Below are 18,197 nucleotides of genomic sequence, written 5' to 3' on the forward strand. Positions count from 1 at the left end.
AAGTTTGATGTGGATGAAAATCTAACAATAACTTCACTGAAAATATGAAAGCAATGTGGAGTTAAGTACAACACATTCCTCTTTATTGCCACCTAAAACTGACATTGTTTTATAATTGTGTGTATCTTTTCAGTTAGTTCACATGCCGGGCAATGATTGCTTTGTTTTGTCCAATATGCTGCTGGGGTGCAGCAATATATTAAATTTACATGTCAATAACGAGTTCAAGAGTCAAGTTTCATGATACCATGATATTGTTGTTGAATAATCTGAGGAAATATGAATGCATCACATTTTCCTCACCCTTATCTCATTCTCCTTGAGCTTTAGCACACTGGTTTATACAATTTATTTCAGGTGCAAACATAAGGCAGACCATCCAAATGCTGTAATATGTTGTTGGAAACAAGAGTTAGACTGCATAGCACATTAAATATAGGGAGTCATACTTAAACTATTTTCCTTTCCACCTCAATCTTACATTTATTTTGCCAGATGAGGTCACACAACAGAAGGTAGATACTGCTCTGAGAGAGACGTAACCTGTAAAAGAAATATGGTGGCGTATTAATATCGCATGCTTTGTAATCTCATGAAACCCCTTTAATATGTAGCATAAAAAAATTAAGTACTAACACTGAGGCTTGTCATGATAACATGTTTTGCTGAATGATAAACTGTTTCAGAAATTATTTAGAAATATAATACTATGATAATAGTAATGCAAGTTCCCTCTCTCAAAAACCAACTTGTATTTTGTAGAGAACACTTAACACTGAAACTTGAAGATATTTGAAATATCCAAAATAAAACACAATCAAAAACAATAAATGGAAATAAATAAATTAAATTGATTGTCTCTGAACCAAAATATATTAATCAGAATGGATATGATCAAACTAATATTAAAGTGTTTATTATACGACAGATTTACTTACACGTTACCTAGTGGTATTAGTAGATCTTTGGACATCTTGTACCTATTTAGAACGCCTGAATCCAGTGATTCCTTTTTTTTTTCTCCACTTTCGGTTCAACTTGTTTTTCCCAAATAAACTATCCAGGTTTTAAAATTTAAAAAAAAGTTTTAAATCTAGTTATTAAAACAATAGACAGTTACCCTGAGGGATTTGAATATATTTGTTTTTACTGTAATTTTATTGATCTGCATAAAACACACAAATGGTAGTAATTGATCCGTACCTGTTGTTTCCTGGTTTCTAATTATATTTGGACAGCAGATGGAGCTTTTAAGTTCTGTGGGTTTGTGGTGTACCTTGGAGTTGCAGCTGTAAGGGAGGAGAGCTGATGATGAAAGAAGAGATGAGAGGAAAGGGATAGAGAAAGGCCAAACAGCAGTCAAAACAGAGAGTGTCTGCAAAAGAAGAGAGGGGAAGTAGATAAAGAGACAATAGTATGTTGGGAGTACAGACCCGCAGGAGACTCACCTGCACAGAGGCGACAACCATTAACACCGCCTTCTCTTGTCTGTCTGCCTACCTGTCTGTCTAATAGCCACTGTCTTTGTGTCTCCATCCAGCATCTCTTTGCTTATTTCTCACACTCACTTTCATATCCAGAACTGAAAAACCTGGCCTGATTGTAAGATTTTTACTCAGTTATATCAGCTTCTCATCACCAGAAAATATTTTATTTGGTAAAATACAGCGATAATACCTACATAATAGATTTTGTAGAAGTAGGAGGTGTGTGGCTCAGTTGGTAGAGCAGTTGGACTCATCAATGAAGCCGTCTTGTTGTCAGTTCTCAGATTACATGTGAGATTACTGTTGAATGAAAGGCCACCAGTTCCAAAAGAGCTCCTTAAAAACGGCAAGAAAATGTGTTTTGAGCTTGTGTCACTAAAAACATTGTGTCCTGTGTTGCTACATATCTGATGGTCACCTTCATGGTTCATTGCTCACTTAAGTTTGATTGATTTTTTGTTTATTTTCAGGATAGCACATATTAATGAACGCATAATGTTGTAATTGTTGTATCATAGTGCTTGACACCAAGCACCTTGAGCCTTTGAATACCACAAAGCCATTGATGTACAGATGAACCCCTCTATCATCTTTTCAATTTTCTCTGTAATCAAGTTACATGCTTAGCCATGCTAGAGTGGAGTTCAGATCCTAGAGTCACAGGAGGGTTTGGTAATCAGGATTATTGATGATTTTGTTGTTGATGTCACAGAAGAAGATATCAGTTGCAGGTTTTTGTGTTAAGTGATTTGTACACAGTTTTTCCTTGTAGAATTTGTAGTGAACCTGTAGTCGAGTGTTCCGATAATTTGGATAATTGCTACTTTCACTTCTTACTATTGAATCACTTTTTCACGGAGGCATTTTCCTAACAAACACAACATTTACTTTAATGGGAGCAGTGGAATCAATAACATCTGACATTTTAAAATTTAAGTTATCTACCAACTCATCTACAGAGTGGCATGCTAAAAGAGAGATGGGAGATTAAACTTGATTGACGGTTTCATAGACCGTACTTGCACTGGCATTTATAAATTCAGGCCGGATTAACAACCCCCAGTTTCCATTGCGAAAAGGATTTACAAATGGGGATTGCGGTTTGCAACACTGTTTATAAACACAGAAAGTAAGTTAAGGACGAAACTAAATATTATACAACCAATATTAGTGTATTTGTTTCCATGGATGTCATTGTTTGGCTCTGTGGGAACAGTGTGGATCCTTGCATTTTTAGATAAAAGGCTAAATTAAACAGGTTGTTGTGTAAAGATCATTATTTTTGAGCAATGTATTTACTTCAAGATCCTTTGTGAAACAGATACAATACTAGAATTCATCTTCTCATAACATATTTCAATGGTTTCATAGAAACAAGTGGTTTTTTTTGTTGTTGTTGTTGTTGTTTTTTTTCTGCAACTAAAGTGTTTTTATTGTACAATGCTTAGGCTTGGATTCCGGTCTGTAGTAAAAGCTGTTTAGTTTAGGCTTTAGGCAACAAACCAGCCAACGCTTGAGATGGTCTCTAAACAGTAACATCTGCTAAACACTATGATCTTCTTGAAGAATATTTTTAACCATGTGATGGATGGTTTTACGGCCCCTGATTTGTTTCAGTCCTGTTGCTCTTTATATATTTAATTGGGACTGAATTGCTAAATTTTTATCTAGCGTGAATATTTCCTGGAAAGAAAACTAGCATCTTACTATTTTTTTTTCTACTTGTTTTTTTTTTTTTTTTACCTTGATCTAACTTGTTTTTCTTCTTTGATCCTATATCTCTGTCTCAGGTGTAGTCTTCAACATCTTCTGTCTGCTGTGGATGCCTTTTATGTCTTTGAGTTTAAATCTCAGCTTTCTTTTCTCTCCTCCCTCCAGAGAAGTCTGCCAGCCTGCCTGGTTGATCAAGGTGAAAGTGGCCCTTTTGTCTAAAGACGTTTGTTTGGTTTCCTCCTCTTCCTCGGGTGGTAGATAGGTTGGATGATAGCCAAGGATTATGGTGGCGTGTTTAGATTAGAGAACACTCTGAAGTGTGTTCAGAGACTTTGTAGAGCGGTGGCGTTTTAAGGGAGTGGTTAGCAGGTATTGTTCATAAGTTCAGAGAACTTCTTTTTACTTTTTTTTTTTTATCTCCATCACCCTAACATATAACAGTCTGGGGTGCTCTACATCTCTGTGATCTTTCAAACATGAAATAACAACCCTTTCTTTCAAACACACTCCCTCCCTGTTATGTCTGAGAGAGGATTTCTATTGACCCCTCTGGGACCCAGAAACCAGTTGCAGCAAACAAATAGGGGTGGCTTGCATTAAGAGCTGAAACGACAGGGGATTCCCAAATCTTTTGAAAGCCATGGACGAAAGTCTGTGTTGCCATGAGGCTACCCCCGCGCCGCTTGAACCAAACTCAAAACATTGCGTTCCTGTAAGCAGTGGTCAGCTCTGACGTGTGTTCATACTGTCTCATACTGTCTCATGTATTTTGTTTTTCTGAATGCAGGTGTGTTATTGAGCAAGATTTTGGCAGAACATTTTGGTTTTACTGCAAAAATCAGTCTAGAGGGCAGTACTTCCCACATGTTAAATGGCTGACAGATAATTCTCGTAAGCAAGGTGTCTGTTTACTTTAAAGGTGACTTTTCTTTTTTTTTTTTTTGGGAGTTGTGCCTAGTGTTGAAAAACCCTGCATTGATATCTGTCTGTGAATAATCAAAGGAAACCCCCACATTATCATAATCCCCCCACAACTCCACCCTGGCCCCTCCTTTTCAGCCAGGTGACAAATCCACACCGTTTCCCACCCACGTTCCTCCACCTCATTCCCATGTGTGGCACTGCCTACGCATGAATCTCATGCCCCTTCACAGAGCCTGCCTTGGCAGCCAATACAGCTGTGCTTATCAAACACTATGTCTCAATTCAGAGGCTGCAGGGGGAAGTGCAGGTTTCAGTGGCTGTTTTGATACAGATGATAGTGGGTTATGGTTCGTATGTGGAGGCGTTTGAGATGTGCGACAGGGGAATTCAGAATGGCTCGAAAGCCTGCTCGATGACGCTATCTATTGTTGACTGAGATGAGCTCTGCTTTAATCTTTCTGCTTTCTAACTCTAGTCACAACAGAATGGCTAAAAAATTAAACAATTAGACTATTGGAAAGACATATCAAAATGCCATCAAGACTGAGAAACCCTTCTGTAGAGAGACCATAACCTATACTTATTAGTTTAGTGAAATCTTCTACAGGATCTTTAGAAATATTCTTTTGTGGCAAGTCCGTATGAAAATGTTATGGATCTGAATCTTCTATTTCTCCACTATTGACAGATTTTGTTTTATTGTCACTGCTAGCCAAATTTGAGTTGTTTTGCCCTTTAAAGATTTGTTTGAAATGATTTAGCCAGATGTGAAAATATATTTGCCCCCCTTTTTAAATTTACCTTACTTTTTTGGTTCAGTTTTACAACTTACTGCCAGACCTGTTTATTGTCATTACTGCAGAAAGAAGAAACCACCTAAATAAAATCAATTATGTAAAGTAGTCTAAACCAGTGTTTCCCAATCCTGGCCCTTAAGGCACACTGCCCTGTGTGTTTTAGGTAATTCCCTGCTGTAGGCCACCTTATGTCAATTGATGGCTGATTAACAAGCTTTTACTGAACTGCAATAATCTGAATGAGATGTTTTTAAAGCAGGGAAACATATAAATTACTGGTCTTAAAGATCTTGTAAAGCAAAACATTAGGCCTAGAGCTAAAAATATTCCAGAACAGATGAGAAGTAAAGTCGTTGACATACATCAGTCCGTAAAAGGTTGCACAACCATTTCTGAGACTTTGGGACCAAAGTGTAAACCTTACCAGGAATTGCTTACCAAACGTACCTGGAAAGAGCAGTAGTGACTTATACATAACGTCACAAAAGGATCTAAAGCACTGCATGCCTCATTGCCTCACTTGATGTTGATAATCAAGTGAGGCATCACTTGATGTTGTTCATTGCCTCAACATCAAGTGAGGCAATGAGGTTCATAATTCAACAAAAAAAAGGCACTGAGCAAAATGCCATCTATGGGTGAGTCCCTAATAGCAAACCACTGCTGACCACATAGCACACAAAGATCTATTTCATATCTTCCAAAGAAATGTCTTTATGATTCTCATGACTTTTGTCAAGATATTCTGTGGACCGATGAGACAAAAGTGGAGCTTTTTGGAATGTGTATATTACATGAGGTATAAAACAAGTACAGCATGTCAGAAAAAGACATGCTGTACTGGAACATGGTGGTGGAGCTTTGATGGTCTCGGGCTGCTATGCCTCTTCAAGAACTGGAGGGTTTGCTATAATTGTCTTCCCACCCTCCAAAGGAAAAAAAACAGTCTCTAGAAGTCTTTTGGGGAGGAAATACATTTTCATGTATTGCACTCCATCAATAGTATGTTTACTTATTCAGTCGTTGATAGGAAAAAATTGCTTTCACTTGCTTCTTGCAGCATCATAAATGTGTGTTTATTTACCCATTAGTTAGTGGATTCTTATGTCAGCCTGTGAGTCCGAACTGCTGCCAGTTATACGGTCAGACACAGTTTGGTGAAAACTTGCGGTCTTTGTAAATGACATTTGGCTGTGCTTAGCTGAAAGAACATGCCGTCTTGGCCAACAGTAGAGTACCACTTAACCACAGGGTGTGTGTATGTGTCAGCTAAAAGCCATTTTTTTTATACATGGGCATCTTTCCATTGAAATACTGTTATCAAAAATGTTGTTGTGGCTTGGAGGAAGCCCACTAATTACATTACAACTGCTGTAGCCTTCTTTTTCAGTTTTATTAAAACCTTGTGCTAATTTTCGGCCTATTTTGCTTTGCCATGCTGAAGTTTTGGTGGACTTGACTGACTGAAAGCAATATTTACTTGTAGGACTTCTTGTTTGTCTAAATACTGAACATGCAGAATCAGAATTTAAGTTTTTCAGGATTTTTTTTCAGAGCTTATTTCTGGCAAGTGATAATAACCAATTGACGGTACCTTTGAAAGAGTGTATTGTAGTTCACAAAACAATAAGAAACCTTGTGTATCATTGGTTCCTCTTATGTGTTCTTCTTTAACAAGGTTTCATAAGCCTGATAAACTGTTTTGGTTTATTTGTAATAGAAGATACACATTATGTATAGCATAATAAAAACTTCTTTTTTTAAAAAGTTGTTCTCAAAAGAGTAACGATATTTGTAATAAACAAAACAAGTAAATAGGTTTATAATCCAAAACAATGCAGAATGGTTTAAATATAGACTAAAATGTATATTTAGTATAGAAATACTTTTTAAAATGGATTCAAGCAAAGTTTTTCTTATTGTTAATGCCCCCTTCAGAGATTCCCAGAAAACGGTTATCAAACTGGGAAAACACCTGATTTTTAACATTCCTCACTATTGTATTGTGTCATGTTAACCTCATGGTTACATCTGCACTTTTCGACAGCATGAGGGGAAATTAAATCCTCTGTATTTACTGTAATCACAGGCAATTTTGTTCTGCCCTTTAATGTAACACAGAGTTAGACTTGTTTTCCTGTTTACATTATGATCTCAGTTCTACTCATGAGTTATTAGCTGTCACTCTGAAGGAATTTAAACGTTTTTCCATAACATGTTTTGTTTACATTTTGAGGAGATATTCAACTAGTAGCTCCTGAAGTGTTTCAAATATACATATTACACGCAACTTGACCATCTTATTCCACACAGTCACTTGTCACTATTGTGTAAATGTGACAACAGAAGTCTCTGAAATTTACTGTGCATCAACAGTAACATGCAGTACATGTCAACATTCAATGCAACCCTTTTACTAAGTTTTGAGTTTATTTCCTCAATATTTAACTCAGACAATATATAAAAGATTTTGAAATGCACTATCAGTGATTTTTGTGACTGATTTTAGATTTCTGGCATACAGAAATCTAAAATCAATTTTAGCTGCTCTTAGTGTCTCTTAAACAACTAAATTATAGCAAATGGTATTCAGGATATTTTTTGTACTTGCTAAAAGAATTTAAAAAAATGTATCTGTCTTCACAATAGCCTGTTCAGTCACTGTTCAATTCAGACAAATTGACCTGAGGCATGCAGAAGGACATAGGCTGTTTTTTTGTTTTTCTTTTTGTTTTTTTTTGTTTGTTTTTTTTGGAAATGTACATTTCTGACAGACATTGCACTGAATGTTTCAACAAAATCATTTTTGAAAACATCTGCAACACCAAAACTCTTGATGGTAATTTGTTTTAAACATATTTGAAAGGTTGATCTAGTGGGATTTTGCAGAGTTTCTGGCTGCTGGGACAATTACAAGATCACACTAGAATGCTAGAAAAGTTGGATAAGAGGTAACATTTTTTAACTGGTGCAAATATTTTTGCAAAGGTCAAATATGTTTTTGGGTTGAGAAAGTTGCTGTTAGCACACTTCCTTTAGACTTAGTTGATCAGTTATTTAAATATTTATATTTTATTCTGAGTTAAACTCATAGGCCCAGATTTTTACCTGACCTGACCTGAACCTTCAGAGCCACATGAAGACAATTACAAAGTCGGCCTTCTATCACCTGAAGAGCATTTCTAGGATTAGGGGACTGATGTCTCAGTGAGATCTAGAGAAACTCATCCATGTGTTTATCTTTAGTTGCATCAATTACTGCAACAGCGTCTTCACAGGTCTGCCTAAAACAATCAGACAGCTGCAGCTGATCCAGAACGCTACTGCTCATGTTTTCACTGAAACAAGGAAGTTAGAGCACATAACACCAGTTTTAAAGTCACTACACTGGCTCCCTGTAGCTCAGAGAATAAACTCTAAAATACTGTTGCTAGTTTATAAGTCACTGAATGGCTTAGCACCACAATACATTAAAGGTCTGCTGTCATCATATCAACCTTCCAAATCTCTTAGGTCTTCTGGTTCTGGTCTGCTCTGCATTCCCAGAACCAAACATGGAGAAGCAGCATTCAGGGTCTATGCACCAGAAATCTGTAACAAACTACCAGAAAACTGACGAACAGCTAAAACATTGATTTCCTTTAAATCTAGACTAAAAACCCACCTGTTTAAGTTGCTTTTGAACATAATCATGAAACAATCAATAATCTGATGTGTAATGTTGACTTTGTGTTCTATGACTTTGTATTTTTGTGTTTTTATGATGTAAAGCACTTTGAAATGCATTGTTGTTGGAAGGTGCGATGCAAATAAAATTTTATTTGATTTGATAGTGGTAATGGCTTTAAACCCTTGGTGTGACCTTCTTGGCTGCTTGACTGAAAACACTCTTCATCACTTGTCTGAGAAGACATAAACACGGCCAGAGAGGCACAGCATAAATAGCATGATGATGAGTGTCGGACTGCAGATCAATAGATCCTTTATTATTTTTCATGCTTGTATTCTGATTTCACAAGTACTTTATATTTTCAAGTGTCCAAGTTATGTGTTGCTGCTACAAAGGTTTTGCAAAGTCACCTTTACCTTCCCCAAATTTCACAAATATTTAGATTCACGACTGAACACGTCTCAACTGTTCTGATGGTGCAGGCTTTAATTTTGCAATCTTGAACTTAGATGAATCTTTTTTTTTTTTTTTTTTTGTTCCCAGCATTTTTCTCATGTTTTAAGAACAGTCTAAAGTGGTTTTACTGTGAGTGTGAGTCTGAGTAATTCATATGGAGGTGGTTATTGGGATGACATATGGGAATATATGTTTGACTGAAAATGTTGTGTAAGATGTTGTGGGTGTTGCATACTGTAGATTTCCCCCATTTCTCATAGTGAGACTGTAATACACCTACTCCACCTACATCTTGTCAAGGCCTGAATGTAAGTGAAGAGTATGAAACGCCTGCCAGAAAGGCGGTGTGTGTGTGTGTGTGTGTGTGAACCAGAGAAAGTGTCTTCTCACCTTTTATCAGTGAAGCAGGATCACACCTTTTACTTTCTGTGCTTTCTGTCCACCTTCACTCCATGTTACTTTTTCAGTAACATTAGCCCACTTAAAAACAGTATTTTACTTATATATGTGAATAAGTAGAATACTTATTAACACAATTGATCTAAATTATACTTGTAATTTAGATCAAATTTAAACAGTATTTTCATCCGAGTCACTTTTAGTCAGATCACAGGGTAACGCAGAAACACACAGGACAAACAACCACACACACAAACACCCATACTCACACTCATAATGGTAGATTAAATAGCTCAGTTAATGTAACAGTCTTTTTTTTTGTGGTTGTTTTGTATTTACTGTGGGAGGAAGTCAGAGTACACATGCATGGAGAGAACATTAGAACTTCATGCAGAAAGACCTCTGGCTGGGATTTGAACCCAGGAACTTTTTTGCTGCGAGGCAAAATGACTACCAGCTGTGGCACCTTGCAGCTTAAAATGAGCTAATCAATAGATCCTTTATTATTTTTCATGCTTGTATTCTGATTTCACAAGTACTTTATATTTTCAAGTGTCCAAGTTATGTGTTGCTGCTACAAAGGCTTTCATAAAGCAAAAAGCAAGCAGTTCTGGCGAAGGGAAAAATCTTAACGTGACTGTTGTTGAAAGAAAATATTGCAGCCATTGTTTTCAGTAGGATTATCATCATGCAAACACAAAATCAAATCCATAATTTTGCTTCAACATACAAGTTATAATTTACACTTTTGCTGAAAATATTTGTTCCAAATAAGACTTTACAGTTCTTAATGAGTTTTACTGTTGGCACAATGCTCCATCCGCACTGTACCACCTTTTTGTTTTGCAACATCTTTATGGTTGCAGCTTGGTGGTTAGCGTCTTGCCACTACCACCAACAGCTCAACTCTTGTCTGCATGATTTTTTTTGTTGTTTAGGCATGCTGCAGAAATATTTTTTTTTATTTTAAAGAGTTGAATTATTTTATTCATGCATATCCTTTTTTCAGCAAAGATACTCAGTTTCTTTACATCTTGTACTCCTAAGCCTCTGATTTATCAAAATTGATACAGGATAGGAAAATCAGCTACCTTTATTATGTTATGTTATTAACATAGCAAATTCTGCATAACACACAGCGTTTCATTTCATTAGCCTAAATTTGGTATTTCTTAATTTACCCTCTTTCCATTGCATATGCAACCTTACTACATTTACCATATTTTCTGTACAGTATGATTGCATAATATTGCATGAAAAACTTACAAATGCAGCGTTATTTTTGTATTACAGTGTCTACTGAGAGGTAATAAATTAAAAGAAATCCAAAATAGTGCAAACAGTATTAGGATCTTTTGCTTTTTTTATTGCAGTTTCATTCAGAATATGTATTTCTGATACCCAAGAGTACTTGTTAGCTCATTTTCTGAGAGGAAAATCTAATAAGAGGTTGCATTGGACATTTGATGCAAGGTTTGTGCAGATTTCATCTAGTCAGTTTCCCAGCAGGTGTTGGGTGGAGCTATTTCTCAGACCGTCAGTTAACACACAGCCTCAACCGTCCTCTTGATATTACGTGGAACTGAAATGTCATGTACCCGGTGGGTTGTACTGCTAGTGCTTATGTATATGAATATATAGGTTATTATATTTATTGGTGTGTGTGTGCATGCATTTGTGCGTGTTCAGGAGTCGTTGACGGGAAAGGGCCCTTTATTATTCGTCCTTGTCACGCACATGCAGTGTTTCACCTATAGCACAGAGATGAGATCCAGATGCTGCCAGACCACGTTCCACATCTAATTACTTACTTACTTTAAAGTATTACTTTCAAATTAAAATCTCACATAAATGTAAAAAGTATTTTTGCCTTTTGAGAAACTTTCTTGCTTGGCAGCTGTGTAAAACAATTTTAGCCTGTTTTTGTGAGCCAATTTGCTGCAAAAATATTTGGTCTTAATCACAAATAATTCTAGAGGTAAATTATTATTGGGAAGTAACAATAATTTTGCATTTTAAATTTTAAAGCAAAGTACATGCAAGAAATAAATGACATCACTTTAGCCACATAGCTGCATATTTTCACTAAAGATATGTAAAAATATCATTAGATTATTTCAAATATTTTTTTTAATGTCGATACTCAAATTGAGAACACTAATAGCCCTTCTAATATAAAATATTCATAAACTTATATTTAGATATTGCATTTTTTTGACATCATACCAGCTCTTCAGCTGTAAAAGATTTGTTTTGCATGATGTACAGTTAGTTAAGTTAATATAATGGAACGACAGTCTTTAAAATCTTGCAAAGTCTAAAGTTAGAAATGACAGCATTGAAAAAATGTGTTTCCTAGATTTGTGTATTTTTTGTCTGACACCAAATTCCTCCAGTGACTTAAAGTCTTTTACTTTTTATTATCTTTATGCTTTTTAATTACCAACTACTTGTGATGAAGAATAAAATTTGTTGAAAGGTTGTGAGAGATCATTGGGCTTCACAGGAAAAGCTCAAAGTATTCATACACCATTGCTCCGAGCACGTTTTTTTTTTTTTTTTACTCTTTCTCTCACATTTGCTTATTGTTACCTGCACAGTAAAAGTGCAACATGTGAAAGCATAGGGCATTTGGTTAATGTTCTGAGATTTGGTCAACTTCCTGTGGGGGGAAAAAAAAGCATGAGATTTTTATTTTTTATTTTCCAACAGTTGTCAATTAAAGGTTTTCAGATGCCTGAATGTCCCTACAAGGTCAAATATCGTGTCTGCAAATTACACGTCTTCAGTGGGTTCAGTAAAATCGTTTCTCGCAACAAACGTTTTCGGTCACGGCCTTTCAGCAGCGGGTGGTATCAGTTACAGAAGGCCAGCGCATCCGGACACAAGCCTCTGCTTGCATACCATACATTGTCAGAATGAAAGGTGAAAATTCAAATCCTGCTGCCAGTGCATTCAAAAGCAATCAACTGTCACTTTACTGTTCTTCATAACTGAAAGCACAGTCATAGTCACTTTGGTACTTTCTCTCTTCTTCCTCTGTCTCATCCACCACAGAAGTGGTATTACTGTCGTGTCTGATGTGGTCTGTCTCACCTCATGTAACCATTTCTTTTCTCTGCACAGTTCTTTCCTCAAGTTTTGTCTTTATCTTTTTTTAATCAGATCATCTTTTGCTTTTTTCCCTTTACAAATCCTCCCTTCTTCCATTACTTGCACTCTTCTTTCCCTCTCACATCTTCTTAACTTACTGATTTTCTCCTCTGTCCATGACTATTCATTTTCACGTTCTTTAATTTGTTTTTCTTTGCTTTATTCATCTTTTCCTCACTTTTTACATTTGTTTTCTACCTCTTTTTACTTCCAGTTTTGTAATGTTTTCAGTTTAGTCATTTTCTCCTTTCTGTTTATGTTAAAGAGTGCTGTATCCATCAGATCGTCTCCTATTAGCAGTTTAGTATTTGTGATTCACCTAATTGTGTGGAACGCAACTCCAAATTATTCCCATCAAATTCACTTCCTCGCAGATTTTTTTTCTATATAACATATCTAAGAAACTGCACCTATAAGACAGAAGCTGAAATATCTAAGAGCAATGCTACTTGGAGAGACTGTCAATAGTATGTCATAGCATGATGGTACCACAACCATGCTTGACAGTTGTGTCGATCTTGGATGGGACACCCATTAACCATCTTAATTTTTCTTCTGTCCAAATAAAGGAATATCCTATTCTCTCTTGGTCAAACAAATATGTTTTATGCTGGCAAAAAGTAACTACCACCTGCAGTCAATCCACACCATTTAATTCACTTCAAATTCAAAATTATTTAATTTCCTTTTGGAAATTAATATGCTGTTCATTGGTGGATGATGCAAATATTTGTAAATATGTGAACTTCTCACTGGACCTAACAATGAGCCTGAGTGTTTACAATGTGAATACCTTTCCTTTCCCCTTCCAGGTGAGCAGAAGCGCTATCAAGTCCTGATCCACGGGATCGAGCCGCTACTGGAAACTCCTCTGCAGTGGCTCAGCGAACACCTGAGCCATCCTGACAACTTCCTGCACATCTGTGTCGTCCCTGTGCCCACTGATTGAGGCCGCGCCTCTGCACCTTGTCATCCCAAGACTCATCAGCCAATCACCTGCCAGCTGGATAACCTCAGACATGGTAGAACTTCATTGTGGAATCTTGGAACTAACAGACATTAAAGGAGAAGAATCATATTATTAATCACAAATATGAACAAGATCTCCTTTATTTGGTTTCATTTCCATCTGGTCACTGCTACTACTCCTCTCTCAGAAATTTCACAAAGGATGAAAGGAACTTTTCTTGTTCGAGGAGCATCTCTTTAAGAAACAGGTGTCAAACTCCAGTCCTCAAGGGCCACTGCCATGCAACTTTTAGATGTGCCTCTGCTGCACCACACCTGAATAGAATAATTAGGTCATTAGCAGGACCCTGGAGAACTTATCCACACAAGAAGGAGGTAATTAAGCCTCTCCATGCCAGTGTTTTGTACCTATGGCACATCTAAAAACTGCAGGACAGTGGCCCTTGAGGACTGGAGTTTGACACCCAAGCTTTAAGAGAAGCGATTGCTTCTTTTTTTCCCTGTTTTTCTGTTTCATATATTCTCCAAATAACCAAATATATACACTGGAGGTGAACATTTTTAAAATTTCCATTTTCCTTCTGATTTAAAAGACTGTCTTTGAGACAGGGATGCTGTTCTGGGCATTGAGGGGGAGGATGTGGTGTCAGGTTCTGCTGAAGTTGCCTTAGTTATTCACCGTCATGCATCATGACTTAGATGGTGTTGATAAGTTTACATCACAGTCTGAAAGTCACCTTTTTAAGAATACTAATAAAACTGTAATATTTCACCTAAATAAAAATATAATCTTGACCAGTGATTGGTTCTGGAAGTTTTACAGCATTCACAGGAATTTGGTTGGACCAAACTCTTCCTGCACCTGCTGAGTTCAACATCTAATTCTGAGCTATCCGAAGATGCAACAAAATAACAAAAAACATCTAAATTGTTATGCCATAGCATTATTCCTAACTTAACATTAAGATGTTAATTTAACTTTTAAAAATATATATTTAAATTTTTCTTCATGTTCAGCTGCAAATTTGAAATTTATAAACCTGTCATTATTAAACCAAAAGGTTAAACTAAATCTGATTTGTTTTTTACCATGTCTGCAAAGATGGAAGGAGATGCAATATTTTCACATGGTGTCATCAGTCGTCAAGTGGTTAATGAGCTTCAATGATTATGTTTGGAGGTCTCTGGGAAAACAATCCACACATCTTAAATTGCAGGTGTTGATTTCTCGCCATCAGTACAACGTTCAGCTTGGTTTTATAGTCTGTTTTGTGAGACTTAGCCCAAACTTCTTCTATCCACAGCCAAGTTTAAATGGGCATCTGGTTTTGTTAAAACTTAAAGAGCTGAGCGTGAATGATGAGACTGTTAGCTTTAGGTGGGCAACTTTCTGGGACCATTTAATGCATATGTTTTATTTAACATATTTAGGTTGTAGACACACAACTATATCAATATCAAACAAAATGCTCAAGCCATTGGATTAGTCCACCAAACACTTTGCATCCTAGAAAAATAGGATGAAAATCAAACTGTTTTTGATTGCTTGTACAAATTTTGCCTAAATACTTGTGTAGACAGAAAGCAATTTGATTTTGTTTCTGCCTTTTCAACTACATGTAGCTCTTGAGGATCTTATTTGCAGTTCAGTATTTGTTTTTGTTTCTGTGAAATTTGCAGATTTTTTTTCTTGCTTATCTAAAATATTCAAATACAAGAAAATGGAAAAAAAAAAAGTCGCAATTCAAGCATAGAGCAGTGCACTAGTCCTGTTGCTTTACACTGCTGCCAAATTATCTGAAACAAGGCGGCCACTGCATGTTCCTCTTCATTACAAGAAAGACAAATTTGGCTTTTTGGGCATGTTAGTGATGCAAAGAATATCTATGCCTATGGGATGAAAACAAGAGGAGTGACACCCAACACTCATCCTACAATTGTCAAGCTAATAGTGAAGATACTAATGAAGCAGATGGTCCCAAAAACAAAAGGTCAAAAAGAATTATTGTTGTGCACAATAAGCACTTTAAAACTATATTACTATACATGCATTAATTCTATATTTTATCTTAAATCAACTAAAATTGCTTAAAGTAAATGTTATAACATATCTGATTAAATTTAATTAATGTTGAAACAGTTTACTTGGTCCCATTTTTTTCATCAGGTAATTGAAAGTGCTTTACAGAAAAATGAACAAAGGTGAAGAAAGTTACATTAACTACAATAAATACACTAAAGGAATAATGGTAAAGTTTTAGCATCACTTAGAGAGACATAAAACTACACAAAAGCTCACTTAAAACCTAGAAGTAGGTAAGAAATTATTTTTAAAAAGCCTACTGAGCATTAATTGGAGAGCTGCAGCAAGCAATGTTTTCGGTTCTTTATGAAGGTAGACAAAATTTTCTTAAATAAGAGCAATTAGATCTTGTATAGCATTTTTGTTTTAAATATAAACACTCTTAACATGGAAAGTTATTATTCTGAGAATGTCATAATGTTAAATTATTTTTGTGAAACAACCTGCACCTTTAAAAAGAAAAGTTCAATTACCTGCTGACTCATTTGATATAATACAATGTGAAAATGTCAAGCTTCTTTCTAAGTGTTCATTTTTTCTGAAAATGTTGCACACTTATGTTTCAGGTTCTAATCTTGTTTCTGGAGATTTATTTTTTAAATCTATTTACATATAAAAAAGCATTCTGGTACATCTTGAAGAGAAATATCTGCAACACTGAGGCTTAATGATTAGTGAAACATGAATTTTTATTATGATTTTAGAGAAACTTTCCCTCTGCTTTCTCTTTTTGCTTTATTCATCTTTTAAAACACATCTCCCCCTCTCATGTGTTTTACTGCTGATACTCACCCTCCCTCTCGCTCTTCATCTCTTCTGGTTAATTATCTGCTGGCATCTACTCGCTGCTAATGAGACCGCTAAACTGTCCAGACAGGCCTGGGGCTGCTCTGTCACTGTGTGCGCTTTCAGGGAGTCGAACTCTGCAGTGTGAGTATGTGTACATAATTACAGACACCATTTATAGCCCCCTGCAGGTGTGTGAGTGCAGATTCAGATGTCTACACACACATAGACGCTTGTCTATTGTCACAATGCCAATCTGCTAATTTAAAGTGTATGTTGTGTGAGTGATGTCACACATCATGTCATCACTTCACTGCTGTTTCTGCCGCCAAGAATGATTGGACCGTGGTTTTTATGGTGTTGAGTCAAAAAGCCGCCACTCGGCGTGGGGTAACGTGTCTGTTTTTGTGTGTGAAAATGTGTTTTGTATACTATGCAATCTGGGGCCGGAGACGTAGTGATGAACGGTCTGACACACACTTTAATGGGATTTCCCGGCCCGTCATCCATCCCCCACACTGTACGGCACACCGAGGCAGAAGAGGCTCTGAAAATTAAAGCCAAGCAGGAGTGTGTTGCTTCGTGAGGGGCGGAGATGGAATGAGTTAAATTGCTTGCAGAAATTTATTTCCATGTCAATTTGAGATGCTTTAGACCTGAATCAGAACTGATAGCATCATTCCTCCTCATTCTGTCCAGATCGTCTAGACAAGTTCTGACCAGGTTTAGCTGTAAATATTTTTAAAAAGAGCCCAAAATCTTTACCTGAAGCAGTCGTAGAAGTTTATTATAGCCAAAACACACAGTTTCACGTTCCTTGTAAGTCAACACCTGGGTTACGATCCCCCATCATGGTGAAACATTAGAAATGTCTAAGAGCCATTGCACACCTGAAAGTCTTAACTAAGGTTCATGGTTTTTGTTTAATTGTGAATATTTGATCCAGTTGGTTTGTACTTCCCACAAGAATGTGATACTCGTACTGTCACTAATGACATAGCTATTTTGGTAAAAATGTACCTTAATTTTAATATCATTAGGCCGGTCACAAAAAAAATGTTGCTGGATGATAAATTGATCCAGTAACTATTCCGGTAAACAATAGTAATGCTGTTTTGAGACCATTTTCAAGTAATATATTTATAATTATTTAAGTAACTTAAGTTTGGCCTCTGAAAGACCAATAAACTTTAACTTTGTAAAGAACACTTAACACAGGAACTCAAACATATTTTAAATATTCAAAGTAAATCACAACCATAAATAATAAAACAGAAAAAAAATCCACACACAACCAAAACCAAAAATAAATTGGTTAAGTCTCTATAAAGAAAATTGCTATTCAAAAATATCTATCATAAAAATGGAAATCATCAAGCTTATTTTAATTGATTATGTTAGTTAATTGTGACAGAATTAAATTTCATCATTGTTGAGATGGCACTATAACATTTTTCTTATACAATTCCTGGGGTGATAGAGCTATGCTTCTTGGAATCCAGAAGTTGTGTGGTGTTTTTTTTTTTTTTTTTTTTTTTACTTCCTCCTTCCTGGAGTTACGTGTTTTGTCCCCTTGGGCAAAACACGTAAACCCAAATTGCCTACCGATCTATGCATCACTGTGTTTGTCAGTGCGACAGGGTAAATGTGGATCTGACGTAAAGTTCTTTGATTGGTTGGTTTGACTAGAAAAGTGCTAAATAAATTGAGTCCATTTAAAAGTCAGCACAATGTGAATTGAACAAATTCAACCTAAATCT

The 18,197-nt window shown here is 36.2% G+C and overlaps 1 protein-coding gene across 4 annotated transcripts in view; it reads left to right on the top strand.

The window, feature by feature from the left end:
• atg5 (ATG5 autophagy related 5 homolog (S. cerevisiae)) overlaps positions 1–13,666 on the top strand; it is a 34,340-nt gene extending 20,674 nt beyond the window's left edge. For all 4 annotated transcript variants that reach the window (XM_032558140.1, XM_032558143.1, XM_032558142.1 and 1 more), the window contains exon 8: positions 13,412–13,666. In XM_032558140.1, coding sequence (XP_032414031.1) covers positions 13,412–13,548 — 137 coding nt within the window. In that variant the 3' untranslated portion in view covers positions 13,549–13,666. The remainder of the gene's footprint in view (positions 1–13,411) is intronic.
• Positions 13,667–18,197: the final 4,531 nt, after the last annotated feature.

Source organism: Xiphophorus hellerii, chromosome 3 (genome assembly GCF_003331165.1).
Source record: "Xiphophorus hellerii strain 12219 chromosome 3, Xiphophorus_hellerii-4.1, whole genome shotgun sequence".
Lineage (NCBI taxonomy): Eukaryota > Metazoa > Chordata > Actinopteri > Cyprinodontiformes > Poeciliidae > Xiphophorus > Xiphophorus hellerii.